General features: G+C 54.1%; 2 protein-coding genes across 2 annotated transcripts; one reads left to right on the top strand and one right to left on the bottom strand.

Moving 5' to 3' along the window:
- Nucleotides 1–906: 906 nt before the first annotated feature.
- ERBB2 (erb-b2 receptor tyrosine kinase 2) lies at nucleotides 907–23,200 on the top strand. The gene is made up of 27 exons (XM_079134274.1): nucleotides 907–1,229; nucleotides 7,402–7,553; nucleotides 8,436–8,649; nucleotides 9,627–9,761; nucleotides 10,066–10,134; nucleotides 10,308–10,423; nucleotides 10,557–10,698; nucleotides 11,516–11,635; nucleotides 11,920–12,046; nucleotides 13,863–13,936; nucleotides 14,027–14,117; nucleotides 14,321–14,520; nucleotides 14,693–14,825; nucleotides 14,907–14,997; nucleotides 15,676–15,836; nucleotides 17,602–17,649; nucleotides 18,726–18,864; nucleotides 18,945–19,067; nucleotides 19,291–19,389; nucleotides 19,647–19,832; nucleotides 19,973–20,128; nucleotides 20,247–20,322; nucleotides 20,592–20,738; nucleotides 21,134–21,231; nucleotides 21,385–21,573; nucleotides 21,838–22,090; nucleotides 22,211–23,200. The coding sequence occupies exons 1-27, from the start codon at nucleotides 1,157–1,159 to the stop codon at nucleotides 22,564–22,566; spliced, it is 3,768 nt and encodes a 1,255-aa protein (XP_078990400.1). The 5' UTR covers nucleotides 907–1,156; the 3' UTR covers nucleotides 22,567–23,200.
- A 574-nt stretch (nucleotides 23,201–23,774) lies between these two features.
- MIEN1 (migration and invasion enhancer 1) lies at nucleotides 23,775–25,182 on the bottom strand. The gene is made up of 4 exons (XM_079134275.1): nucleotides 25,024–25,182; nucleotides 24,823–24,920; nucleotides 24,300–24,376; nucleotides 23,775–24,217 (listed from the first exon to the last, which is right to left on the bottom strand). The coding sequence occupies exons 1-4, from the start codon at nucleotides 25,110–25,112 to the stop codon at nucleotides 24,134–24,136; spliced, it is 348 nt and encodes a 115-aa protein (XP_078990401.1). The 5' UTR covers nucleotides 25,113–25,182; the 3' UTR covers nucleotides 23,775–24,133.
- Nucleotides 25,183–25,745: the final 563 nt, after the last annotated feature.

Here is a 25,745-nt window from a genome sequence, read left to right as displayed (position 1 = left end):
AAATTAAGAAACTCTAGTATCCTTTGTTTTCTTGCCCCCAATAGGTTCCTATTATCCCCTCTTATCCAGTGCAGGTGTGTTCTTGGCTATAGCATTTCAACTAGCATTGCCAGATTTAGCAAATAAAAATAAGGATGCCCAGTTAAATTTGAATTTCAGATAAACAATGAGTAATTTGTTAGTATAAATATGTCCCATGCAATATGTTGTTGGAATTTTCAACAAAATTATGCCTTCTTTCCATCCCCACCCTACCACCAAGTCTTAGGAAGAGGGTCAGGGATTCCAGGTGGACTTAACAAGCTAATAAAAGGCAAGGAACTGAGAAGAAACTTTGAATGAATTGGGTGTCTAGTGTCCCCCAAAAGAAACAGGAAAGATGTTCTTGGCAGGATGGAGACAGAAGTCCCTTCAATCTGACTGTCTCCTCCCAGATTTGAAGAACCCCTTAAGATCATGCTTTTTTGACTGGTGATACCCAAAAGATTCGAGAAGATATTTCAAGGAATCCTGGAAGTCACAAGTTAGACACCACACATTCCCCTCCTTGACTGTCGATTTTACTTGAGAATGTAGCGGAGAAACCATCATTTGATATTAAAACAAATAGGGTTGTGATGGAGTAGGTTGCAAACTCCCCAGGAAAGTTTAAGATAAAAACTTGAGGTTTCAAAGGGTCAAGGATGGCAGCCTAGAGAATTTGAGCCAGACTCCCTGAGAGGAGGCTCACCCTCGTCTGCTTTTAGGGTTTCTCCACGGAAATGGGTGAGAACGGCAGGCAACCCAGGCGACCGGGCGCTGGGAGGGACGCACCCAGGCCTGCGCCGAGAGGGAGAAAGTGAAGCTGGGAGTTGCCACTCCCAGACTTGTTGGAATGCAGTTGGAGGGGTGGGGGGGCGAGCCGGGAGCGCGCTGCTCCCAATCACGGGCGGCGGAGGAGGTGGAGGAGGAGGGCTGCTTGAGGAAGTACAGCATGAAGTTGTGGAGCTGAGATTCCCCTCCACCGGGACCCTAGAGCCGGAGAGCCCCGCGGGCAGCCGCGCGCCCCTGCCCAGGCCGCCTTTCCGGGCCGCGCGCCCGGCCCTTGCCCCCGCCGCGCCCCGCACGCGCAGCCCGGTGCAGCCCGAGCCATGGGGCCGGAGCCGCAGTGAGCACCATGGAGCTGGCGGCCTGGTGCCGCTGGGGGCTCCTCCTCGCCCTCTTGCCCCTCGGAGCCGCGGGCACCCAAGGTGGGTCCGGTGTGGTGAGGGGACGGAGCGGCGACCGGCCCTGCAGCCAGAGTCCCCGCGACAGCCGGGGCGGGCAGAGCCGCCCGGCGACTGTGCGACAGTCCGGGGACTCGGGGCCGCGGGGCCCACGGCCGAGAGGGGGCGGAGAAGGTGGGGCGGGGGGCGATCACGCTGAAGCGGCGCCGGACAGCCCATTGTAGGGAGCCGAGCTTTCGCGACTCGGAGAGGGCGCCAGGAACTTGTCAGGAAAGTTCTCTGAGATTGTTCAGAAAGTTTTCCTCCGGAGGGTGTTTGCGTGGGGTGTGTGTGTGAGAAAGAGAGAGAGAGAGAGTGTGTGAGTGAGCGTGCGTGTGTTCCCCCTTCTGAGCCTCCCGACCCTTTCTCAAAGCTTTTCCAGTTGGCAGCCTCGCCTCGGGACTGGACTGGGCTGGATTCCTCGGGGGTCCCCTCCGCCCTGCCCCTCCCCCTCCCCGCCCCCCTTCAGCAGATTGGGTTTAGTTACTCCAGCTTCAGGCCGGGTGGGGAGGAGGGGGGCAGTGGGGAAAGGAACCTGTCCTGCCGAGCGCGGAGGAGGGGTGGCCGGTACGTTGCAGAGTAGCCTCATGCTGGGGTCTGGGTTGGGGGGAGGGGCAGGCATTTGTTTTGAACAACTCCCCACCCCCGCTCCTGTGCCGGGGATGGTACCCAGAGCCTCCAGCATGCTAGGCAAACGCTCTAGGGCCAGCTTAGGCACTGTGTGCTTTGGGACTTTTGGAGAGTGTGGGCCATGGAGGTTGGTGGTGGGTTTTCTGGTTTCTAGCTTAGTACAGTGGGAGAGTTCCAAGAAGGGGTGGTTGAGGGAAGGGAAGCTAAAAGAAATAAGGCCGGAAGGGGGTGAAGAGAGGGCTGGGTTGTTCTGCAGCCTCTTCCTTCATGCTGCTTGTGTGTAGGGGGATGACCCCCACGGTGTATATCCTCACCCATCTGTCCATCTGTACCAGTAATGATAAAAGCTGACATGCACTCGGGGCTGGGTCTACGCTGCCAGGCACCATGGTGTGTTGTGTGCATTCCCTCCTTTAATCCTGGGAACAACTTTAGAGTAGAAGTCCTATTAGCATCCCATTTTTCAGGTGAAAACCTGGGCTGAGAGAGGTTAAGTAGCAACCAGTGGTGGTGCTGGGGGTGGGGAAGGGGAGGCTCAGATTGGACTCTGGGCAGTGTAACCACACATACCACATCACAATATTAATCCACCTGGAACAATGGGGGACACCACTCTCTGCATCACTGGTTTATGGGAAAGAAAAAAGATAGGGTGTTCTGGGAGCAGTGGGTAGTCTCCATAGATCAGAGAATCTGGGGAGGCGGTGGGTATCCTGGAGTGTGGTGTTGCCCCGGTGGCCCTGTCAGTGCATCTCTGTACTATCTGTGGGTGCCCATGTGTGTGTCCGAGGCTGTGTGTCTACCCTGAGTTGTGTGGTCTCTATGTTTGTGTGTCTGGCTTTGTGTTGCCAAACAGTAGTCTCCCTGCTGACTTGGGGACACAAGCTGAACTCTGCCCTCTCCAGGAACTCCCTCAAGGTGTTGGGCCAGATCTGCTGTAAACAATGGGAGGTGGCCCTTGCCTCCTTGCCTAGGAAGAAGGCTCCTCTCCAGGGAGCCCATCCTTCTCCTCGCTGTTTCCCAGGCGGCATCTTCACCTCTGACCTTCTGATGAGAAGGGTGAGGCCAGGCTGGGCTGTGCCCTCCTCACCTTGGCCTGGGAGTGGAGCTGGCAGGGAGTGGCCTGGTGCTGCAGAACTGGGATCTGAGGGGTGGGTTCTCTCCACTGGGGCCTCCTCCTGTCTTGCACCCCTCAACATGGGCGCAGAGTCACCGAGTGTGATGTGCAGGTGGAGCATCCAGATTATATCCCAGGACTGGGGGCTAGGGCAGGGGTGTGGGAAAAGGGAGACAGAAGGGGTGTGGGAAAGGGGAAGGCCCAGAAGTTTGGGATTTTGCTGAGAGCCTTTCTTTGAGATCAAAGTTTTAGAAATTGCAGCAAAAACACCCTTTTAATCTTGTAGAGCTCATTTATATCTTAATTCCAGTATGCTTCTTCTAACAGCCTCCTTCCTTCTTTTTACCTTACGTAGGAAAGTACTCATTTTTTGATATTCAAGAAAAATAATTGAAAAGAGAAGATAAAATATAAAAAAGATAAAATATATTGCATTCTGAAGTCAAACAGAAAGCACTTCTTATTTTGGTTTGGGATTACCCACCCTGCTGTATGATCCTCTCTCACCTTAACTTTTAAAATATGTACAGTATGCTTCCCATATGCCAGATCTAATCCAGAGGTGGTTTCACTTGATCTCGACAACATACTGTGAAGTAGGTGCACAGATGAGAAAAGTGGAGTTCAGAGAAAAGAGGAGACTCATCAAAGGCTCCCCAGTTATCCAATAATGTTCTGGGGATTTGGGGACTCTAATGAGGAGGCATCAAGTGTTGGTTAAAGTCTTATTTCATTCAACGGGGAATGACTTGAACCAAGTCTTGGGGCAGCCAGGTAGCACAGGGGAGAAGAGAGCTACCATGTTACTCAGAAGCACGGCCTTCCCACCCGCTTACCCAGGCTGCAGAAGGTGGGCTGAGGGCCTGAGGAGTCTTCTCCCTTCCTGTCTGGCCCATACCTGCTTTCCTCTTGGGTCCTCCCAGTATGGCCAGGGATGGAGGTCAGTAGAGGGCAGAGGCCAGGGGGACACACATGCCTGTGGGCCAGGGAGGCAGCTGGAGTGGAAGTATGAGGGGCCAGTTCGAGGCTGGACTGGGGATCTGTTATGGGGTCCAGGGTAGGTGTGCCTGCTCCAAGGCAATGGAATGACCTGGGAAGAGATCCCCTCCCTGCCTCCACCTGTGGAAAACCCTTCTGGAGTGACACTTCCATGTTTTGCTAGGTCACCCATTATCCCTAGCCCTGGAAGAGAGCCCAAGTAGGGGCAGGGGCTGTGTGCTCACACGAGGAGTGGGAGAATTATTATAGCTCATGTTTGTGTTGCCCCAGTTCTGTTTACAAGGCCTTGTCATGTTTACAGACTGCTCTGGATTCATCCTCTCTTTTAATCTCATGGACCTTCTCTGAGGGAGTAAGAGTTGTTAGGGCCAAGTTTAGGTCCGTAAATATTCTCTGAGTGGCGACTAAATTGAGGCACTGCTGGGTGTAGAGATGACTGATTTGGCTTCTGCCCTGGATGTCTAGGGATGTGCTCAAGGTCACACAGTGAGTGGCTGAGCAAGCATTTTGCTCCAAAGACCCTGAGCCCAGGCCCTGGTCTGATACCAGGCTCCATACTCCAGGTGTGTGTGGCAGGTGAGCTCTGGCCTTATGGGTTGGGGAGCAGCGTGCTTTGGCAATGCCTGTGGTTTCCTGGTAGTGTCAATGGAGATGGAAGGACACTGTTGCTTTTATGCTGTAAGCAAGAGAAGCAGCTGTGGCTGAAGGCCACGGGGAGGAGAATTCACTTGAGAACTCCTAGGGCTGGGGCCACCAAAGTCCAGCAGAAGGGACATGGACTGTAACCAGCTCAGGCAGAGGGATGGATACTGTGACCTCAGATGGTCCCTTTTGGTTTGCCCACCTGGACATATTCATTCATTCATTCATTTGGCAGCACTCATTTATGGGCCCTGCCCTGGCTTTGGACTGGTCCTGCCTCAGTGTTTGCCCCAGAAAGTTGGAGGATGGGGCTCCTGAGAGGCAGGTGCCCTAGGGACAAAGAGCACCCTGTCTGGATTTGGACCATCTGGCCCCCCAAGAAAATCAATGAAGGCAGAATGGCCATGGGAACCTTGGTGAAGACTGGGGAGGGGCAGACTGGTCTGGGGGTGGGGAGTCAGGCAAAAGGTGTCCAGGAGGCCTTTTTGACCTCTCCTCTTCAGCTCAGTGTGGGGCTTGGTGGGCGTGTTAACCTCCAGCTCCCTCTGCATAGGTCTCAGGGTACCAATTTTACCACCTGTCTACCAATGCTTTTTAAGTCTTACTCAAATCAGCCACAAATCAGGTTAACAAAATCTCTAGTGAGGCGGGGCCCCGTTCTTTCTGACCTGCTGCCCAGCCCAGCCACCGTGCCCTGCTTTGTGTGTTGATTGGCGCATTGGGAGAGTTGGTGTGTGTTTACGTTTGTGCGGGGAGTGGCATGTTATTTGTGTGTGCAGTTAGGCTTAATGGCAAGAACGTGAGATCTAAGTCAGACAGACCTGAGTTCGAAGCCAACCTCTGTCACTCACAAGCTTTATGACCTGACCTTGGGAGGATCTAATCCCTGTCCGCCTGTTTTCTTCTTTGCAAAATAGAGGTGGTAGCCCGAGTCTCTGGAGGATGAGGAGGCTCCACTGAGTTTCTACTGAACACACAGTAGGACCTCAGCTCCGTTGCTGGTGGTGGTTGTCACTGTTGTTTTCTGTTGCTTGGCTGCCACAGCTGGTGTCCCTTGGAGGCTGCAGAAGGCCTAAGGGGTGGACTGTCTCAGGGGGTGGGTCCCTGTCCCCAGCTTGGCCAGGGCCTGGGGTCTGGGCCTAGAGACAGCTGTGTCTGTAAAGCAGCTGAAGCTGGGAGGCCGAGGCCGGGGGAGGTCCTGGCAGCAGCACGTTATTTTGGGCCTGGCCTGCCGCCCCCAGCTCCTGTTTCTCTTGGGAGGAGGGCCTGAGAAAGGGGAGTGGGTGCAAGTGGGTGTGGCATGGAGTGGGGAGGCCTGACAGTCTCTCTCTTCATATGGGAGATGGACCCTGGAGCTCTATTTTGGGACCCTCCCCCTCCTTCCTCTTTGCCTCCTTTTCTATCTGCCCAGAGAAGTGCCAGTAGAGATCACTGTGGGTGTCACTGAGAGGCTACCAGCCTGTGGCCATTGGCAGGTGGGAATCCCAGGGACTTGCCCTCCAACCTCCCCTGCTCTCTGGAGGCAGGTGGAAATCTTTTCACCCCCTAGTATTTGACCTTAGGCTCCAAGTCCCTGGGAGAGCAGGTCCCCTGGCGTCAGCTCCGGTAGCTGGGTATTGGGCTGTCCTTTGAATCTGCACTAGTCCCTGGGAGGTAGAGCAGCAATTGCCAGGAATTCTGGGCATCAGGCACCTGTGGGCCTGTGTGTCCAAGGGTGCCCTCCCCCTTCCGCTCCCCAGCCTCCTGGGCAAGACGCACCAGGTGATTCATCTTCTCACCAGAGCAGAAAAACAAGTTGAACTGGGCACTTTAATCTCCCCCCTGCCGGCAGGCCTGGTCCTAACTGCTGCCCAGAGCCCCCTCCCAGGGTAGTTTACCCTTCCAGTACACCTGGGCTTAGTGGGTGCTTCTGATCTCAAGGACACCAGGCTGAGATGCAGGTGGGGAAGGTGTGGCAGTTCATCCTGATGCCCCTTGGCGGACGGTTGGTGCTGGGCAGGTACACAGAGCTGACGTAGTGCCCCGGTGGCAGGAGTTTCGTGGCGTAGATTGTGCCAACTGGTTCTGGAGCTTTGCCCCGAGGAGGTGGCAAGGGTGAGGGTGCTGGCGTCAGAAGCTGTAGAGCACGCTTCTCCCTGGCCCGTGATCTGCAGCTGGGGTCTCTTAACTGGGCTCTGAAACTCCCTTCCTCTGCATGGGGGAATTCCAGAGGTCCTGCAGTGATGACCAGCCCCTGGGTGCCCCACGCTGCAGCTATGACTCCAGTTTACTCTCCTTTCCCACTTGATGGGTCCCATTGTGGCGGCCCGTATCCCTTGCCAGGAGGTGGGCACGTGGGTGTGTTGGGGCATGCCCTGAGTTGGCTTGGAGAGGCGCAGGGGGTATCTAGAGGGTCCGTGATTCATCGTCACTTCTTGGGGGATTTTTACCGCTTGGCCCTGGGTTGTGCCTTTGGGACAAAGGAAGGCTTTCTTTGCCAGCTGACACCCTGTATTGGCAGCAAGCCCTACAGGGCTGACACACTGGGGCCCCTCTGAATGCTCAGGGTGGCCCAGCCAGAAGGACCGTTGTCCCAAATTTCCCTGATCATCCCAAACACAAAAGCTTTCTTCTGCTGTTGATCCCGTAGGTGCAAGGACCTGGGAGGAGGGGGCCGGCAACCATGCTTTCTTCCTGTCACAAATGGCATGACTCCCAGGAGTGGTGTGGAGGAGGGGGCCAGCAGAGGTCACTGGGCAGTGTCCTGACCCATCTGCTCTCTTCCACCAGTGTGCACGGGCACAGACATGAAGCTGCGGCTCCCGGCCAGTCCAGAGACCCATCTGGACATGCTCCGCCACCTCTACCAGGGCTGTCAGGTGGTGCAGGGTAACTTGGAACTGACCTACCTGCCTGCTAATGCCAGCCTCTCCTTCCTGCAGGTGAGGCCCATGGGCAAGCTAGCCAGGCCACCCGGTGGGGCTGAGCTCTCTGCTTATTGGTGGGTGGTAGAAGAAGGGACTCTTTCCCTATATTTCCCTCTCTTGTAGTTCCTCAACCAGGAAGTCCTTTCTGATGTCTAACCCCCATTCCTTCTGCAAAATTGGTTGACTCCCTCTGTAATGTGACTGGCCATGGACATCTCTGAGTGGGATGCATTTCTGTTCCTGCTAAATTTTGTACTATATCTCGCCAGCATGATCAATTCCCCTCTCCATCTGTCCCTCTAACCGTCGTTATCCCTCTCCCACCTAGAGTGGTAGAAAGGGTTGGTGGGAGATATGGGCTCCGGGTCCAGTTCTGCCACTGACCAGGGATGTGAGTGTGGTCTAGGCTCCTTAGCTTCACCAGGTCTCAGTTTCCCTATCTGTCTATTGGGACCAATAGGCATCCTGGGGAACCCACTGTGAAGGTTACAGAGAAATACCTGTGGAAAGGTTAGGAGCAGAAGAGAGACCAGCCTGCTGTGTCCTGGAGTGGGGCTGCATGTGCACTAGGTGGCAGATGTCATCTTACCTGGGTCTTCCCTTTTATAGAAGAAGATCCTGAGATGCAGAGCAAGTATGCAGATACTTGCTCGCAGCTTACAAAGCGCTCCCACCCCACCCATCAGCCCCAGCATTATCTTTCTTGATCATCCAAGAATCTGGTGAGGCCAGATGGGGAACGGCCTCCATCTCTGTTTCATGCCTGAGGGGGTAGGCCTGCTCAGTGGCTGGGGGCCTTACCAAAGATCCCCGAGCAGCCCCAGGAGGCCCAGGGGGATGGTAGTGGTCCAGGGCCCAGACCCGCCTCAGCCCCCAGCCTGCCCTGTTCCCTCCCAGGACATCCAGGAGGTGCAGGGCTACATGCTCATCGCTCACAACCAAGTGAGGCGAGTCCCCCTGCAGAGGCTGCGGATTGTACGAGGCACCCAGCTCTTCGAGGACAGCTATGCCTTGGCTGTGCTAGACAATGGAGACCCTCGGGATGGTGCCACCCCTGCCCCGGGGGCTGCCCCGGGAGGGCTGCGGGAGCTGCAGCTTCGAAGCCTCACAGGTAGCCCTCAGCATCATTGAAGCCTTCCCCGGGTTATTGGGAGCTGAGCGGGCGCTCCTAGCCGCAGAGGAGGTTGGTGCGAATTATAATCAGTGTCCCCGCTGGGTAGAAGCGGCAGGGTCTGGAAGGAGCCCTGTGAAGATCAGAAAGAGGGCTGCAGTGCGGTTAGTGGGAGAGCGCTTGTCTAGAACCCGCCAGGCTCCGGTTGCATGCCCAGCCCCTCACACACACAACAACAAACAGGTCTCCTTTCTCTCCACTAAGTCGCGGCCTGTGCGGGCATGCGCGATTTAATCATTAGAATGCAGCCTGGGTGTTTGCCCCCACTTGACTGAGTCCAAGTATGCAGTCAACCACTTATGGAATTCTAGGTGACGGCCCTGGAGGTGACAGTGTCCCAACCTGTGCATGCCAGGTGCTCTTCATGCAGGATACAATAATCCTGTGAACCCTGCTCCTAATCCAGCTGAGTTATTCTCATTTTACAGATGAGTAAACCGAGGCTTACAGAGGATACGTGACTTGCCCAGGGTTATACAGCAAGTGACGGGTTAATCTGGGTTCCAGGCTTTAGAGCCTCTTGTTTTTTGTGGTGCTGGGGATCAGACCCAGGCTCTCGCACGTGCTGAGTTGTTTTTCTACCACGGAGCTGCACCTCCAGCCCCAGTGACCCTTTTTTACCACCAAGCAGTGTGCAAGGGTGAGGGGAAAGAGAAGGAGAGCATCCATACCCATAGGAACACCTGGAGTGTCCGTTCACTCCTGCCTGGTCTCAGGTTGTCCCTGTGCGTGTGGTGGGCGGAGATGGCGGGGCGGATGGGTGTCAGCAGGGTTGAAAGATTTGAAAGATGTCTTTCTGCTTTTTGGGGAGCCAGGGGGTTGTTTAGGAGGCCTGCTCCCTGCAGAAGGCAGGAGGCCCCAAGGGAGGACAGTGGACCCATGAGAATAGGATCCACCGATTACTGCCTACCCCGCAGAGATCCTGAAGGGAGGCGTCTTGATCCAGCGGAACCCCCAGCTCTGCTACCAGGACATGGTTTTGTGGAAGGACATCTTCCACAAGAACAACCAGCTGGCTCTTACTGTGATAGACACCAACCGCTCACGGGCCTGTAAGCCACGTCCCTCCCTGCCTGTGTCCTTCCCTGCGTGTGGCCTCTTCTCTGACAGCCCACCCAACCCAACTCCTGACCTACAGCCACACTCCTGCCACAACCTCCCACTTCCCCTTTCTCAGTCCCTCCTGCTGTTCCTGTGTCTCTTGTCTCTGTGTTTGTCCCTCTGCTTCCAGCGCCGCTAGAGGCCTCTTCTGGGTCTCCTGTGGCGTCTGCCTCCCGCTTTGTGCTGTGTGTCTCTGGTCAGCCCGCCCTCTCACCGCACTCCATCTCCTGCCGCCTCTCCCTGCTTCTCCCCTAGGCCCACCGTGTTCTCCAGCCTGTAGAGCCAACCACTGCTGGGGAGAAGGTTCCGAGGACTGTCAGAGCCGTGAGTCTCAGGGAGGTCCAGCATCTAGGGCGGGGTGCAAAAACGGGTGACGTGGGAGGGGTGGGATAACAGGTCTGGGGTGACTTCCCTGGAGCAGGAAGCCAGAAGCGGATGCTGGTGAGGATCAGAGCCTGGGCCGCTCCATGGCCCTCAGCCTGTCTTTTGCCCAACAGTGACGCGCACCATTTGTGCCAGTGGCTGTGCCCGCTGCAAGGGCACGCTGCCCACTGACTGCTGCCATGAGCAGTGTGCCGCTGGCTGCACGGGCCCCAAGCATTCCGACTGTCTGGTATGTGCCTCTCTGCCCACTGGGCCTCCCCACCAAGGTGCAAGCAGGTAGACGCTTGGCCTGGTATGCCCTGTTGCCCCTGGGACACCAGGGGAAAACAGCTCGGTGACATCCAGCTGCTTGTCCCCATCAGGCTTGCCTCCACTTCAACCATAGTGGCATCTGTGAGCTGCATTGCCCAGCCCTGGTCACTTACAACACGGACACCTTTGAGTCCATGCCCAACCCTGAGGGCCGTTATACCTTCGGTGCCAGCTGTGTGACCACCTGCCCCTGTGAGTGCTGGGGAGAAAAGCATGGTTTTAATCCTTTGTCTGGAGGACCGTGTGTGTAGGTGGCGGTGTGTTGTGATACTGTGTGCCCTTGCTTTGGAGGGCTGTTCACCGGGTTCTTTTAACAGCTAAGGAGGAGGTGATAGTAAAGATAGGCAGCTGAGAGCCCAGACTGGGAGCCAGACTGCTGGGTTTTAATCTGGCCCTACCGCTTACTAGGCATGTAGCCTGGCTTGGCCTCAGTTGTCTCATCTGTAAAATGGGACAATAATAGTTCTAACCTCATAAGGGGATTATAAAGTTTGCATGAGTTACTATTTGTCAAGCTTTTAGAACACTGCCTAAAAGCTAGTTTAAGCATTTCTAAAGAATAGTTTTTATTTTATGGTCTGCAGAGATCTGGGTTTTATTTAATGCACCTCTATTCACTGATGGACATTTAGGGACTGGGCTTGGACCTGGGGAATCTCTTTCCTTATCTTGTGGGAGACTGTAGTGGTCCAGCCTGCACCTCCTTTTGGTGGGTGAGAGGACAAGGTGCACAGCCAGACCCACTCCTGGCTCTTCCACTTACTAACATAATGACCTTGAATAATTTACATAACTCTGTGCTTTGGTTTCCTTTTTGGCAAAATGAAAATATAACAGAGCTGATCACATTCAGTTGTCGCAAGAGTTAATGAATGTCAAGTGCTCAGACACAGTAAGGGCATTCAAGTGTTGGTTGATAGTACTCTTCTTGTACCTGGGCGTGGTGACACTGCTCATGAAGAGGTACAAAGGAGAAGAGCACATGGATACACGTTTCTTATCTCTGCAGACAACTACCTATCTACGGATGTGGGATCCTGCACCCTGGTCTGCCCTCTGCATAACCAAGAGGTGACAGCAGAGGACGGAACACAGCGGTGTGAGAAATGCAGCAAGCCCTGTGCCCGAGGTACCCAAGCCCTGCTCCCAGGCCAACTGCATTTCCTGTCCCTGTGCATACCCAGCCTGGTTCAGGCCACTCTGTTCTACCATTCCTTGAACCCTTCTGGAACCTGGTCCTTTTCTCCCACTGTCTCTGCTCCTGTCCCTCCCCAGATCAGTCCCCCCAGTATCCCTGTGTGTCCTGCCTGTGTGGGGAAAGGATCTGGGGCCCTGGTGTGGACTGCAGACAGGACCCTGGTGCTCCACATGGGGCTGACACAGCTCCTTCACCCCTGGCCCCTACTCCTGCAGTGTGCTATGGTCTGGGCATGGAACACCTGCGGGCGGCGAGGGCAGTGACCAGCACCAATATCCAGGAGTTTGTTGGCTGCAAGAAGATCTTTGGGAGCCTGGCGTTTTTGCCAGAGAGCTTTGATGGGTAAGGGTGGGCGATGGCCTGAGGCAGTGTCAGGGCAGATACCACATTCTGAAGGCCTAGTCATAGCAGCAGCATCTCTGGGGGACAGAGGGAGAGAGAGGTAGGAAGTCAGGAATGCAAAGGGGACAGGTGGAGGACCAGCAGGAGCCGGGAAGTAGAGGGGAATTTTTGCAAATGACATGTTATCCATGAACATGGTCTTGTATGGATATCAAGCCATTCAGATAAGTAAAAGTCCCTAAGTTTATAGCAGCTTTATTCATAAATAGCCTCAAATTGGAAATGATCCAAATGAGTATCAGTTGGTGAACGAATAAGCCAACGGTGATACATTCAGAGAGTGCAGTCCTGCACACAGCAAAAAGAAATGAACCGCCCGTACACACACTGGGAATGGATCTCAAAAAACATTATGTTAAGCAGAAGAGGCCAGAATCATACAGGTTCTACACCGTGTGATTCTCTTTAATGAACAGATAAAACCACTCTTTGGTGAGCTGGGATGGCACATGCCTGTAATCCCAGCAGCTTGGGAGGCTGAGGAAGGAGGATCTCAAGTTCAAGGCCAGCCTCAGCAACTTGGCAAGACCCTAAGCAATTTAGCAAGACTGTCTCAAAAGAGGGCTAGGGATGTGGCTCAGTGGTAAAGTGCCCTTTCAGTTCAATCCCCAGTACCTGGCGGGAAACAAAACACTGTTGTGGGAAGATCAATGGTTGCCCCAGGCAGAGGCCTGGAGAGGGACAATAGGGTATTTCTGAGGAGGTGGAAATGTACTGCGTTATTGATGGGTGGATATATGAGTGAATGCAATTGTCAACAGTCATCACACTGTACACTAAAAATCTGCATTTTATTGTATGTCAATTATGCTTTGACTAAAAATAATACTCAAAAAGAAGAAATTCCCTTCAACACTTCCTTCACTTTTATTCCCCAACCCAAAGGGAACCACTATCACTTGTGTACATTTGTAGACATATATACAGAGAAGCAGTTTTCATGGTTGGGCTGGGAGGATGGATTATTTAAACAGAAGTGTGTTGTGAGTAACCATGTGCCCTTGCTTTGGAGAACTGCTTGGTTGGTATTGTACTGCCCGACTCTTTTAACAACTGCTGAGCAGGTGGCAGCAAAGACAGGCAGCTGAGAGCCCAGACTTGGTTTGAAACCAGGCTCTACCACTTATGAGTCCTGTTGCTCTGTCTCAGTTTCCTCATCTGTAAAATGGGGTCAACAATAGTCCTGATGTCATAAGGTGGTTATAAAGTCTGAGTTAAGGGTTCGGGATATAGCTCAGTTGGTAGAGTGCTTGCCTCACATGCACAAGGCCCTGGGTTCAATCCCCAGCACCACAAAAAATAAAATAAAATGAAGTCTGGGTTAAAATTGGTTATACCCAGAACAGAGCCAATAGATGCTGAACACTGCTAGGTTTTCATTCTACAGTCTGTGTACATCAGGGTTTATTTAACAGCACCCCTCTTCATTGGTGGACACTGAGGTCATTTTCAGTTTTTGCTCACTCAAACAGTTCTGCCTTGTAAATGCCTCTGGCAACAGAGGCCAGCGTCTCTGGGCCACATTCCTAGAAGTAAAGATTTCTAGATCAAAGGATACAAATATTGTTTTGATAGATGCTGCCAAACTAGGGCCTGAGCTTTGAAGCTCAGAATGGGAACAGCTGGGTTCAGTGGTCAAAGGGGTTAAGTGAGGGCCTTATGGGGCAGTGGAGAGTGGGGTGGCAGGGCCCTCTCTGTATGGGATCATGCCCTGGTCCTGCTTCCTGGTCCTGCTGATTCCTCCTGATCCTTCCAGGGATCCTGCCTCTAACACGGCCCCTCTACAGCCTGAGCAGCTCAAAGTGTTTGAGACCCTGGAGGAGATCACAGGTGGGCTCCGGATGTCTGCATCCTGGTCTGTGGGGGCCGGACGGGCTGTCACCCTGTTTCCACACCTCTGACCTCACGCTCTGCCTGCAGGTTACCTGTACATCTCAGCGTGGCCAGACAGCCTGCCTGATCTCAGTGTCTTCCAGAACCTGCGAGTCATCCGGGGTCGAGTTCTGCATGAGTGAGCACCGGAAAGTGGGGAGGGCTCTCTGGGAGAAGCTCTGAGTGTGGGTGGGTACCCCTGTTCCCCAGGGACCCTGCAGTAACCTTTCCACAGGAGTTCGCAGGGTGTGCTGGGGACAGGAGGAAAGCAAGGGCAGCTCTTGCTGACCTGGAAGGGCTGGGGGTCAGTGCCCCTGTGTCTGAGTGCCCCTCCTCCCACAGTGGCGCCTACTCATTGACCCTGCAAGGGCTGAACATCAGCTGGCTGGGACTGCGTTCACTGAGGGAGCTGGGCAGCGGGCTGGCCCTCATTCACCGCAACACCCGTCTCTGCTTCGTGCACACGGTGCCCTGGGACCAGCTCTTCCGGAACCCCCACCAGGCCCTGCTCCACAGTGGCAACCGGCCGGAGGATGAGTGCGGTGAGACTGGGAGCCCAGCACTGGGGGCCCCTGGCAGCAGCTTCCCGTCTCTGCACAGACTGCCAGGCCCTGGAGCCCCATTCTTGACTTGGCCCATAGCCCCTTCCCCTGACTCATGCGGACCCACAGTTTCCCCTAAGAGTGCCCTCTGACCCCTTTCTCCTAACTGCAGCGGGTGAGGGACTGGCCTGCTACCCGCTGTGTGCCAATGGACACTGCTGGGGGCCAGGGCCCACCCAGTGTGTCAACTGCAGCCAGTTCCTTCGGGGCCAAGAGTGCGTGGAGGAATGCCGAGCGCTGCAGGGGTATGTGGGGCAGAGGAGCAGGGAGCTGGAGGGGTGTGCAGGTTCTGCTCAGGCCCCTTCACCACGCATCCCTTCTCCCAGGCTCCCCAGGGAGTATGTGAGTGACAGGCACTGTCTGCCATGCCACCCCGAGTGTCAGCCCCAGAATGGCTCCGTGACCTGCTTTGGATCGGTGAGGTGCTGGTGTGCTCAGAGCTGCGGGGAGGGGTACACAGAAGGGGGACCGGCAGGAACCTGGCAGATTGGTGAGAGGTGTCTGGAGAGTGCTCAGGACTCAGACCTGGACGGCAGAGGGCAGAAGGGCAGGGAAGCTGGAATGTGGGGACTGCCAGCCTAGGGCTGCCCCTTCAGACTGGGAGCCTAGTACCTTTCAGACTGTGACAAGGTCCCCAGGAGGTCTGTGTTCTTGGCTGTGGCTGAGCTAAGGAGATCAGACCTGTGCACTCTGGCATCAGATTCTCTGGGTTCAAATCCAGGCCCTGCTTCCAACCTTGGTTTTCTCATTTATAAAGTGAATGTTGTAATGGTACTTACCTCGTGGGGGTGTGGTAAGAACAAAATTAAATAGAGTTTGGCACAGCACCTAGACACTGGAGAGGCTTTCTATGTAACAGTGATTGGCATTACTCGCTGTTACGCCTTGGGTAATACATAGCCCTCTCTGGGCACCTTCAGTTTCTCCTCTGAAACCCCTGCTTGGGATCAAGTTTTGGAGGAGGGGTGCTGAGGGAGGGTACACCAGATTGGGTGAAGAGTAGGAAGACAAATCCTGCTGAGTGACCAGGAGCAGGGCACAAAGGGGGCCTATGGGCCTGATCCTGCTGCCCACAAACCTTTTCTCCCCATCCAGAAGGCTGACCAGTGTGTGGCCTGTGCACACTACAAGGACCCTCCCTCCTGTGTGGCTCGCTGCCCCAGTGGTGTTAAAGCCGATGTCTCCTACATGCCCATCTGGAAGTTCCCGGATGAGGAGGGCATGTGCCAGCCCTGCCCAATCAACTGCACCCACTCGTGAGTCTGGGGGCCTCTTCTGGTGAAAGAAGGGCTTTCCTCACAGGAGCCTCTCTGGAAAAGGGGGACAACTCTACCTTCACGTACTCAAAGACTTAATTTTTCATATCTTTTTTTTTTTTCTATTCACAAAAGTAGCATGATAACAAAATTTAAACCAACACTCGAACTATAAATGAAGGTTGCTAGTAGATCTATCCTCGGTTAATAATTTGGAGCCGAGCACAATAGAGCACACCTGTAATCCCAGCAACTGAGAAGACTGAGGCAGGAGGATCACAAGTTTGAGATTAGCCTCAGCAACTTAGCGAGGCCCTAAGCAACTTAGGGAGACCCTGTCTCAAAATAAAAAATAAAAAGGGCTGGGGTGGGCTGGGGTTGTGGCTCAGCAGTAGAGTGCTCGCCTAGCAGTGTGAGGCACTGGGTTTGATCCACATATGAGTAAGTAAAATAAAGGTTAAAAAGAGAAGGGGCTGGGAATGTGACTCAGTGGTTAAACACCCCTGGGTTCAGTCCCTGGTACCAGAGTAATGATGATGATGATGATGATGATGATCATGGCGATTCGGAATACTTTTCCTCTATTTTTTTTCCCCATGCTGGGGCTCAAACCCAGCATATGCATGCTACGCCTATGTTCTACCTGTGAGCTACACTCCCAGCCTACTTATCTGTGTACATTCTTACATATTTCTTTTTCAAAATGGAATCATAGACCATACATATCATTTCCAATTTTTTTTTTTTTTTAAACAGAATCTCACAATGTCTTCCTATGTTCTAAATATGCACTTTCACTTGACTCCTCTAGCGAGCTCTGCTCCCTGCGGGGAACCACTGGATTAACTTCTGTGTGTATATCCTTCCAGACTTTTTACATTCTTACATATACATGTATTTCACTTATATTAGCTTGAATCATATAAAATTGTTCTTTGTGGGGCTAGGGTGTAGCTCGATCCCCAACACCAAAAAAAAAAAAAGATTGCTGTTTGTGTCAGTCCAAAATGGTCAATTTCATATAGTTCAACTTTTCTGTTTATCTTGTGTGCATTTCTTAATGTAAATGGACCATGCTCTGCATATTATTCTGAACTTTGCTTTCTCTCTTTATTTCATGTATCCTTTCTTGTGAGTCCATATAGATTTATCTTCTTTTTTAAAGCTACTCACTCTGTAGCATGGATATAATTTAACCCGGTCCTTATTTGAAGGCTATTGGGCTTACTTCTTCTTCTTCTTTTTTTTTTTAACAGTTTATTGCAATTCAGCTCCATGTGCAGAGGAACATCCTGCGCATGCCTCCTAGCACGCTGCCATTGGCATTTTTAGGGTGCATACTGACAGGTCGCACTGCTGATTGATTGCCTGGTGTTGGGGATTGAACCCAGGACCTTGCACAGGCTAAGCATGTGCTTTACCACTGAGCTACATTCTCAGTTCCATGTTGTTTCATAGGCATTTCCAGATTAGTGTCAGAAGTTATGCAGTTTACCCTGGGAGTCTTTCATGGAAGGAATAATTGAGCTTCCAGGCCCAATGCTTCTCTGGGTGCTCCCCACCCCTACCCACCACAGGGAGGTACAGGGGAGCCAGGCATGTGGGCTCCTGGTCTGGAGAAGGAATTACCTTGTGGAGTGATAGAAAGAACACTGGTGACCTTGAGCCCAGTTTCTGTCTTTGTCAAAATGGGGAGAATAACCCAGCCACACTCACCCAAGGAGGCTGGTTCCCTGAGTTGTTGATGGGACTCTCTTTCCCGCAGCTGCGTGGACCTGGATGACAAGGGCTGCCCAGCCGAGCAGAGAGCCAGGTGGGCCTAGGGCCTAAGAGGTACCCATGTTGCCCCCCCGGGGGGGTCACTGCTGTAGAGAGGGATTGCCTGACATGCGACCTTTCCCAGGGCATTCTTCCACTGTTGATCCTCCTTTCAATTCGCTTCAACAAGTGGATGGAGGACCTGTTCAGGATGCTGGGTATGGGGGTTGCAGGGAAAGGGGGCTAATACACCCAGTATCTCCCACCCTGGAGTAGCTTGATATTTTGGGGGCCACAGGCCAAGTTCAACTCCCTGGAATTCAAGGTAGATTGAGGAGGAATTAGTGAATTCTTCACTGGGGGCAGTGGGAGGCTTCCAGAAGGAGATGGCATTTGAACCCGACCTTGAAAGAGTGGCAGGCATTTCCCTTGCATTCAGGTGGAAAGCATGGGGAAGCAGAGTCAGGGAAATCTAGGGTTGATCAAAGGTTCTGGTGTTGTGGTCACGTTAGGGCCAGATCTGGAGGGCAGGTGCCTTGACCACCAAGCCACAGAACTTGGTTGTCTGGGCAGTGGGGAGCTTTGGAAAGGAGAAAACCAGACTGAAATATGTCCTAGGCAATCATTTGTCCATGAAGCAAACATTGAGTCTTAAGAGATGACCCCGTGGAGAAATGGTGATCCTGGCAGTAGGAATATCATGTGAAAGGCTGGGGGTGTAGAAAATTATGACCTGGGGTGAAAAAACTGGCTATAACATTGGAATCACTGGGCACACATTCCTGGCCCCACCCCAGGCAGCAGTCAGAATCTCTGGGAGTAGGACTCCAGAACTGTGAATACTCCCCCTTGGTGAGGTTTTTGCCATGAAGTTTTAGAGCCCTGAGTTAGAGCCAAGGGCAAGAGCACAGATGGTAGGGAGATGGGAATGTCTGCAAGTGTTCACAGGAGTTTAGTCTTTATTATGAAGGCAATAGGGAGCCAAGACAGGTTATACACTAGGAAAGAAAGGGTCAGAACCTGTGGGTCACCTTTCCAAGTGCCAGAGACCTTTATGTCTTTCCATGGGGTTCCTTCAAAGCCCCAGCCCCAGACTGTCCCCCAATCCCTGACCCTGGCTTCTGTCTCCAGCCCTGTGACATCTATCATTGCTGCTGTGGTGGGCATTCTGCTGTTTGTGGTCATGGGGCTGGTCTTTGGGATCCTAATCAAGCGAAGGCGACAGAAGATTCGGAAGTACACAATGCGGAGGCTGCTGCAGGAAACCGAGGTGAGGCAGGCCGAGGACCTCTCAGCCAGCTTGGGGTCTGTAGCCCAATCCCAGCACTGACCCACTGCTCCCTCACTCAGCTGGTAGAGCCACTGACGCCCAGCGGCGCAATGCCCAACCAGGCTCAGATGCGAATCCTGAAAGAGACAGAGCTAAGGAAGGTGAAAGTTCTTGGATCCGGAGCTTTTGGCACAGTCTACAAGGTCAGGGGCAGCCAGGCTCTGGGTGGGTGCCTAGGGACGGGGGGTGGTCAGGAGTTCTGATATGGAGTGGGGGTGACAGCCAAGAGCATGGGCAGTGCTGTTTGGGAGGGGGAGTGGGCCAAGCTGGCAGGCAGAGAAGGTGTTCAGAGCACAGGGACTGACCTCTTGAGGCCAGCGGGAGCTGGCCCACAATCCTCACTCATACACCCCTCTTTCTGCTCAGGGCATCTGGATTCCTGACGGGGAGAATGTGAAAATCCCTGTGGCCATCAAAGTGTTGAGGGAAAACACGTCCCCCAAAGCCAACAAGGAAATCTTGGATGTAAGCCCCTCGAGAATCTAATGAGGGACCTCCTGGCTGCAGGGCTTGGGGGCTGTTCTCTCTTCACTGGGGTTGAAGTTGGTGGAGCCTCTAAACCTTGACTAACCCGTCTGTAGAGCCCAGCTGTGGTGTGTGATGGACAGAGTCAGCTGGGGCAGGGCGAGGGTCCCTAACCACACCCTCACCCCTTGGGAGGGAAGGGTGGTAGCTGGGGGTTTTTGGTCTCCCATGTTCTCTTGGTGTGCCCGTGTCCCCAGGAAGCATATGTGATGGCTGGTGTGGGCTCCCCATATGTGTCCCGACTCCTGGGCATCTGCCTGACATCCACGGTGCAACTGGTGACACAGCTTATGCCCTATGGCTGCCTCCTGGACCACGTCCGAGAACACCGTGGCCGCCTGGGCTCCCAGGACCTGCTAAATTGGTGTGTGCAGATTGCTAAGGTATGCACTTGGGAGCCTGGCTCTGCTGCCCCTTGGGAGCAAGCCCTTCTTGCCACACAGAGCTAGGATGGGATGTTTCCTGGCAGCATGGCCAGGGTGAGGCCTGACTCCAAGATCCACCCTGGTATCTCCCATTCCAGGGGATGAGCTACCTGGAGGATGTGCGGCTCGTGCACAGGGACCTAGCTGCCCGGAATGTGCTGGTCAAGAGTCCCAACCATGTGAAGATTACAGACTTCGGCCTGGCTCGGCTGCTGGACATTGATGAGACAGAGTACCATGCAGATGGCGGCAAGGTCAGAGGCGGGAGCAGAGCTAGACAGGGCAGAGTGGGATGCTGCCCCCCCAAGAACTCTGAGAAGGGCTACCTCCCCACCACGTCCAGTTGGAGGACTTCCTCCTCTGCTCTCCCAGGTGCCCATCAAGTGGATGGCGTTGGAGTCCATTCTTCGTCGGCGGTTCACCCATCAGAGTGATGTGTGGAGCTATGGTGCGTTATGGGGCCAGCGGCAGGGCGGGATGAGGGGCCATGGTGGGGTGGGGAAGGCTGGTGGAAGGATGAGAACACGGTTGGAGGAGGGAGGGAGGGAGAAGAGCTACCTGTGCCTCGCCCTGCAGGCTCTGTGCTCATCCAGGGGTTTGTGGAAAGACTGGGTAGATCCTGTCTGTTGACAGTATGTCTCCCTCTCTCTGCCAGGACACCAGGCTCCTGGGCAGAGCCTCTGGTTCCCCTCCTCCTGATGCCCGTCTCTGTCCTAGGTGTCACTGTGTGGGAGCTGATGACTTTTGGGGCCAAACCCTATGATGGGATCCCAGCCCGGGAGATCCCTGACCTGCTGGAGAAGGGGGAGCGACTGCCCCAGCCTCCCATCTGTACCATCGATGTCTACATGATCATGGTTAAATGTGTGTGGCGGGGCTGTGCTGGCTGCATGGAGGAAGGGTGGCAAGTGCTGGGTGGAGGGGCCCAACAAGGTACTTGGCGGGGACAAAAAGCAGAATGTGAATGGACCTAGGGGCCCTGGTATACTTGAAGGAGCCTCAAAACCATCTCATATCCTATTCACAGTGGAAGTCCTGAGGTGCTGTAGAGGAAGAACTAGCCAAAGACTTTCATGCAAAAGGAAACCAATAGAAATGCCCCAAGGTTCTAGTTCAAAACCCCAGAGTCCAGTTCTGCTTCTCTACCACGTGAGAGGCTTTGGGCCTCACTGGGAGTTGTCTAGGTCAGACAGGAGAGGGGGTGGGGGAGGAGAGGCAGCTAGCACCCAGGCTGCATGCTGAGCTCCCTCACACCCCAGGTTGGATGATAGACTCCGAATGTCGGCCAAGATTCCGGGAGTTGGTGGCTGAATTCTCTCGCATGGCCAGGGATCCCCAGCGCTTTGTAGTCATCCAGGTACTGGGTGTTCCTGCCTCTCACTACCTCTGACTAAGCGCACCCTCCTTCTCAGAGGGTGGGAAAGGCAGAGGATGCCGGGGCGCCAGGCTTTCCTGGGAGGCCATGCTCTGGGTTGGTGAGGAGCTGCCCCCCTCTCTCCTTCCTCCCTAGAATGAGGACTTGGGTCCAGCCAGCCCCTTGGACAGCACCTTCTACCGCTCACTGCTGGAGGATGATGACATGGGGGATTTGGTGGATGCTGAGGAGTATCTGGTACCCCAACAGGGCTTCTTCTGCCCAGACCCTGCCCCAGGTGCTGGGGGCACAGCCCACCGCAGGCACCGCAGCTCATCCACCAGGGTCAGTGCCTTTGGTCCCACTGGTGGTCGTTTGCTTACCTCCCCCGCCCCAATGGACGAGGGTCCTTTTCTCTGATGTTTCCCAACCTTCACCTCTTCACTGTCCCTAGGGAAGATTCTTGCTGCATCCCATCCCATTCTTTCCACCGTGACTGTCATACCCCAAAGGTGACCTGTTTTTCTCCTGTGATACTGTCACCTTCCATAGAGTCCCCCTCCTAGACCCAGAAGTGACCCCCATCATAATTTTCTCTTTTGTCCCCAGAGTGGTGCTGGTGAGCTGACACTGGGGCTGGAGCCCTCTGAAGAAGAGCCCCCAAGGTCTCCTCTGGCCCCCTCAGAAGGGGCTGGCTCTGATGTGTTTGATGGTGACCTGGGAATAGGGGCAGCCAAGGGGCTGCAGAGCCTCCCCACACATGACCCCAACCCTCTACAGCGGTACAGCGAGGACCCCACAGTGCCCCTGCCCCCTGAGACTGATGGCTACGTTGCCCCCTTGACCTGCAGCCCCCAGCCCGGTATGGAATCCAAGCCCAAGCTGGGAGATGTGGAAGTGGGGGAGTTGGGGCTGGCTGTGGGGGCAGTAATAGGGGCTGGGACACCTGGTTCTTTCTTTAACAAGTCCTCTTCCCTTTCAGAATATGTGAACCAGCCAGAGGTTCGGCCACAGCCACCTTCACCCTTGGAGGGTCCTCTGCCTACTGTCCGCCCTGCTGGTACCACTCTGGAAAGACCCAAGACTCTCTCCCCTGGGAAGAATGGGGTTGTCAAAGACGTTTTTGCCTTTGGGGGTACTGTGGAGAACCCTGAGTACTTGGCACCCAGGGGAGGTGCTGCCCCTCAGCCCCACCCTCCTCCTGCCTTCAGCCCAGCCTTTGACAACCTCTATTACTGGGACCAGGACCCATCAGAGCGGGGATCTCCACCCAGCACCTTTGAAGGGACCCCAACAGCAGAGAACCCCGAGTACCTGGGCCTGGATGTGCCAGTGTGAGCCAGAGGCCAAGTCTGCTGAGGCCCTGCTGTGCTCTCAGGGAGTGGGAAGGCCTGACTTGTGGCCACGTCATCGTGAAACCCTCTGACCATGTCTAGGGGAAACTGCCATGCCAGGAATGTGCCTAAGGAATCTTCCTTCCTGCTTGAATTCCCAGGCAGCTGAGAGGGACTCAGCCTGGTGGGACATGGAGGCAGCACTGGTGTGTCTGGGTGGATTTTGGAGCCCTGCCCCACTAGACTTTAGGGTCAAATGGATGCCAAGGCCACAGTCTCCTCACCTGCGGCTATGACCCAGCCTGGCCCTCTTCCAGATCCTTCCTACTGAAGAATCAAGAGCAAGAGAGAAGCTGGATCTAGGAGGAAAGAGGCCCCAAGGGAGTTTCTGAGAACAAGACACTGGGAGCCTGTCCCTGAGACCAAGTGCCGCTCTCCAGAAGTAAGGGAGCTGTACTAGCATCCAGACCAATCCTTGTACAGAGTGCTTTTTTGTTTTGTTTTTACTTGTTTTTTTCTTGCCTCAGTACCAAGAATCCAATGCAGGGCCTAGCACATGCTAGGCAAGCACTCTACCACTGACCTACACCCCAGCCCTTGTTTTTACTTGTTTTTTAAAGAAGAATTAAGGACCCAGAGGGAGAGTGGGTGTTGTGTGGAAAGGGGAGGGAGGTGTCCCTAGGGTGGGGAGAGATGTCCCTTCTCTACACCCATTTTCTCCATTTCATTTGCAAATAGATTTTGGAAAAGAGCTGAGCCCCAGCCTATATCTGGGGGTGAATCTATGCTAGACTCTACTGTTCACCTTATAGGTAAACACTTCCGAAGTGTTCACTTCACTTTACAGAGTGAGTGGGAAGAATCTTCCCCGAGCTTGAATGGCTTGGGTTTGGGTTGGGGGTATTGGGAAGTTAGGAATCTGATCTGGGAGCCTTTTGACAACCAGATCATTCCTGCTTAAACAAATTCATTCCTAAGACCACCAACTAGACTAGGGTCATTTCCTCCCTATGGGGGTAGAAAGGGGAAAGAAGCGAGAGTGTCTATTATGTGGCTCATTTTCCTTGCCTTAGCTAAGAAAGGGACTCACTGAACTAAGCAGCAGTTGTACAGCAAAAGCCCACCCACCAGGTAGTGTCAAGGCCAGGCTGACCTCTGTGCCCCCCATCCCCAATCCTAGAATGGACACAAATACACATTAGTTGGCACAAATGTTCATAGTGCCTCTTTATTGCCAACTGCTGACACTGCCCAGGGCTCGGGAATAAATTAAATCTGTGGCATTTGACAGGTATTGCCAAGTTGGGGAGGGGAGTGGGCTTTTGTGGGCACTGATTCTGAGAAGTGGGTATTAAGGTGGATGTGAAATGTCCACAGAGAGCATCACTTTCTTACCCTCAAGACCACAGAAGCTTCTGTTCCCTTCTATTGCCCAAAGGGGCAAAGTGGAGGCAGGATCTCTTAGCTACCAGGAGCTAAGTGAGGGGAAGAGGCAGGGTTGTTCCCAGCAGGACCAGGGGAAACCAAGGTCTGGATCCCAGAACAGAGCAGGAACCCAGAACTGTGTGCAGTCACAGGATGACACAGGGAGGACGACTGTTGGTGATCTTTTCTAGGGGTTCTCCATTACTGGCTCTTCGGATGGCCTCGATGAGCTAGAGGGTAGAGATGTGGAATGGGATGATGCACTGCTAGGGCAGGATGTCCCAGGGTCCCCCCAAGGCTGCAAATACTCACATCTTTCTCATAAGGAAAGCCCCCATTCTCCAGCTTGGAGAATACCAGCTGTCCGTTGATCTCAATCTCAAAGGCTCCTAGTATGAAATAAAGGCATGAAGGAATAGTATGCGGAGAACAGGCAAAATTCAGGGGAGGCCCTCCACATTCCTTAGGCTCCTCACAGGCTCCTTCATGTTACCCCATCAGCCCCATCAGAGACATCTGTAGCTCCTTCAGCTATTCCTCAGCTGAGTGTCAACTCAATGGGACACAGAGGAGGCCTCAACTAGGTGTCCCTTTGTCATTTAATGAAGGGCTCCCTACACTCCAAACCCACCCTATTACGTCTAACAGGTTACTCCTTATTGGCCTTATCCGTTGCTCCCTGACCTATGCAAGGGGACGTACGGTGGCTGGGCATTTTTACTATGTGCAAAACACTGCTGGGCACTTTGTATAAAGCAGCCAATATCAGACCTAGAAAGTAGGAGAGCTGATTTTAGAACACAGACTGACTCAGCAGGTGTTCTGTGGACCTCACCTGTCCCCCCCAATCGCGACTCGATCTCAATGCCCGGATACTCCTCCTTCACAGCACTCGCTAGCTCCAGGTAGGTCGCTTCGAAGCCGCAGGGTTCACTAGGGAGAAGAGACAGGGTGCGCTGGGGTTTCGGGGGAGGGGCCTCCCGTGGACCCACCTCCATCCGGGACAGTGAGGGGCCCTTTCAGCCAGACTGCTCACCAGTATTCCACCACGATGCGGACCCCACTGCCCGGCTCGACCTCCCCGGGAGGAGGCGCTACAGACACTTGCCCCGAATCCCCGCTCATCGCTGCCGGCTCTGCTCCGGCCGCTGCTTCCGGGTGTGACGCGATGCCGCGAGCACGTGACGGGGCGTGGCCGCGGGGCGTGGCGGGACCGCGCGCAGCGTCTGGGCGCCCCTTGCAGGCTGCTGCTAGTGCTACGTATTGGTCCTGTACCGCAGCTCGCAGAACCAGAGTCCACGAGCCGGCTGGGCCCGCGCGTCCACACCTTTCCTGTCCCCGAGTCTCAGAGCGGGTGTCTTGCCCCGCACCTAGGGTCCGCCGGACTTCGTGGCCCTGCTTAAGCTGATGAACTTAGGCTGCAAAGGGCTTTCCAGTTTATAAAAGGGAGAGAAAGTGGTGGGCAAGCATTCTAGGGATAGGGATGGAGTGACTGATGGTTTGTAATAGTTGCCATTTTTCGCTGGTATGCTCCTAGTATTTTAAAACACCCCAGGGTCCTACGTTCAAGTTCTTTGGACTCCGAAGCCCCAACGCCGTTCCTTTTCCAATATTTTGCGACTGCCTCTTGGTGCACTTCGGGGTCCCCATCACTTGCACACAGTTCCTGCACATCCCCTGTCTCATCTCGACTTCTCACTAGAGGACTGGCATGAGCATTACCATTTTGCAACTTGGGAAGCAGAGGCTGCCTAAGTC

The sequence above is a fragment of the Sciurus vulgaris genome (genome assembly GCF_902686455.1).
Source record: "Sciurus vulgaris genome assembly, chromosome: 3".
Taxonomy (NCBI): domain Eukaryota; kingdom Metazoa; phylum Chordata; class Mammalia; order Rodentia; family Sciuridae; genus Sciurus; species Sciurus vulgaris.
This window is presented reverse-complemented; position numbering and strand designations above follow the sequence as displayed.

Coding starts and splice junctions, on each gene's coding strand:
- MIEN1 (XM_079134275.1), bottom strand. CDS start 25,112: ATGAGCGGGGATTCGGGGCAAGTGTCTGTAGCGCCTCCTCCCGGGGAG. Junction 24,921..25,023: donor CGCATCGTGGTGGAATACTG/GTGAGCAGTCTG, acceptor TCTTCTCCCTAG/TGAACCCTGCGGCTTCGAAG. Junction 24,218..24,299: donor GCTTTCCTTATGAGAAAGAT/GTGAGTATTTGC, acceptor TCTACCCTCTAG/CTCATCGAGGCCATCCGAAG.
- ERBB2 (XM_079134274.1), top strand. CDS start 1,157: ATGGAGCTGGCGGCCTGGTGCCGCTGGGGGCTCCTCCTCGCCCTCTTG. Junction 8,650..9,626: donor GCAGCTTCGAAGCCTCACAG/GTAGCCCTCAGC, acceptor CCTACCCCGCAG/AGATCCTGAAGGGAGGCGTC. Junction 14,521..14,692: donor CCGGCCGGAGGATGAGTGCG/GTGAGACTGGGA, acceptor TCCTAACTGCAG/CGGGTGAGGGACTGGCCTGC.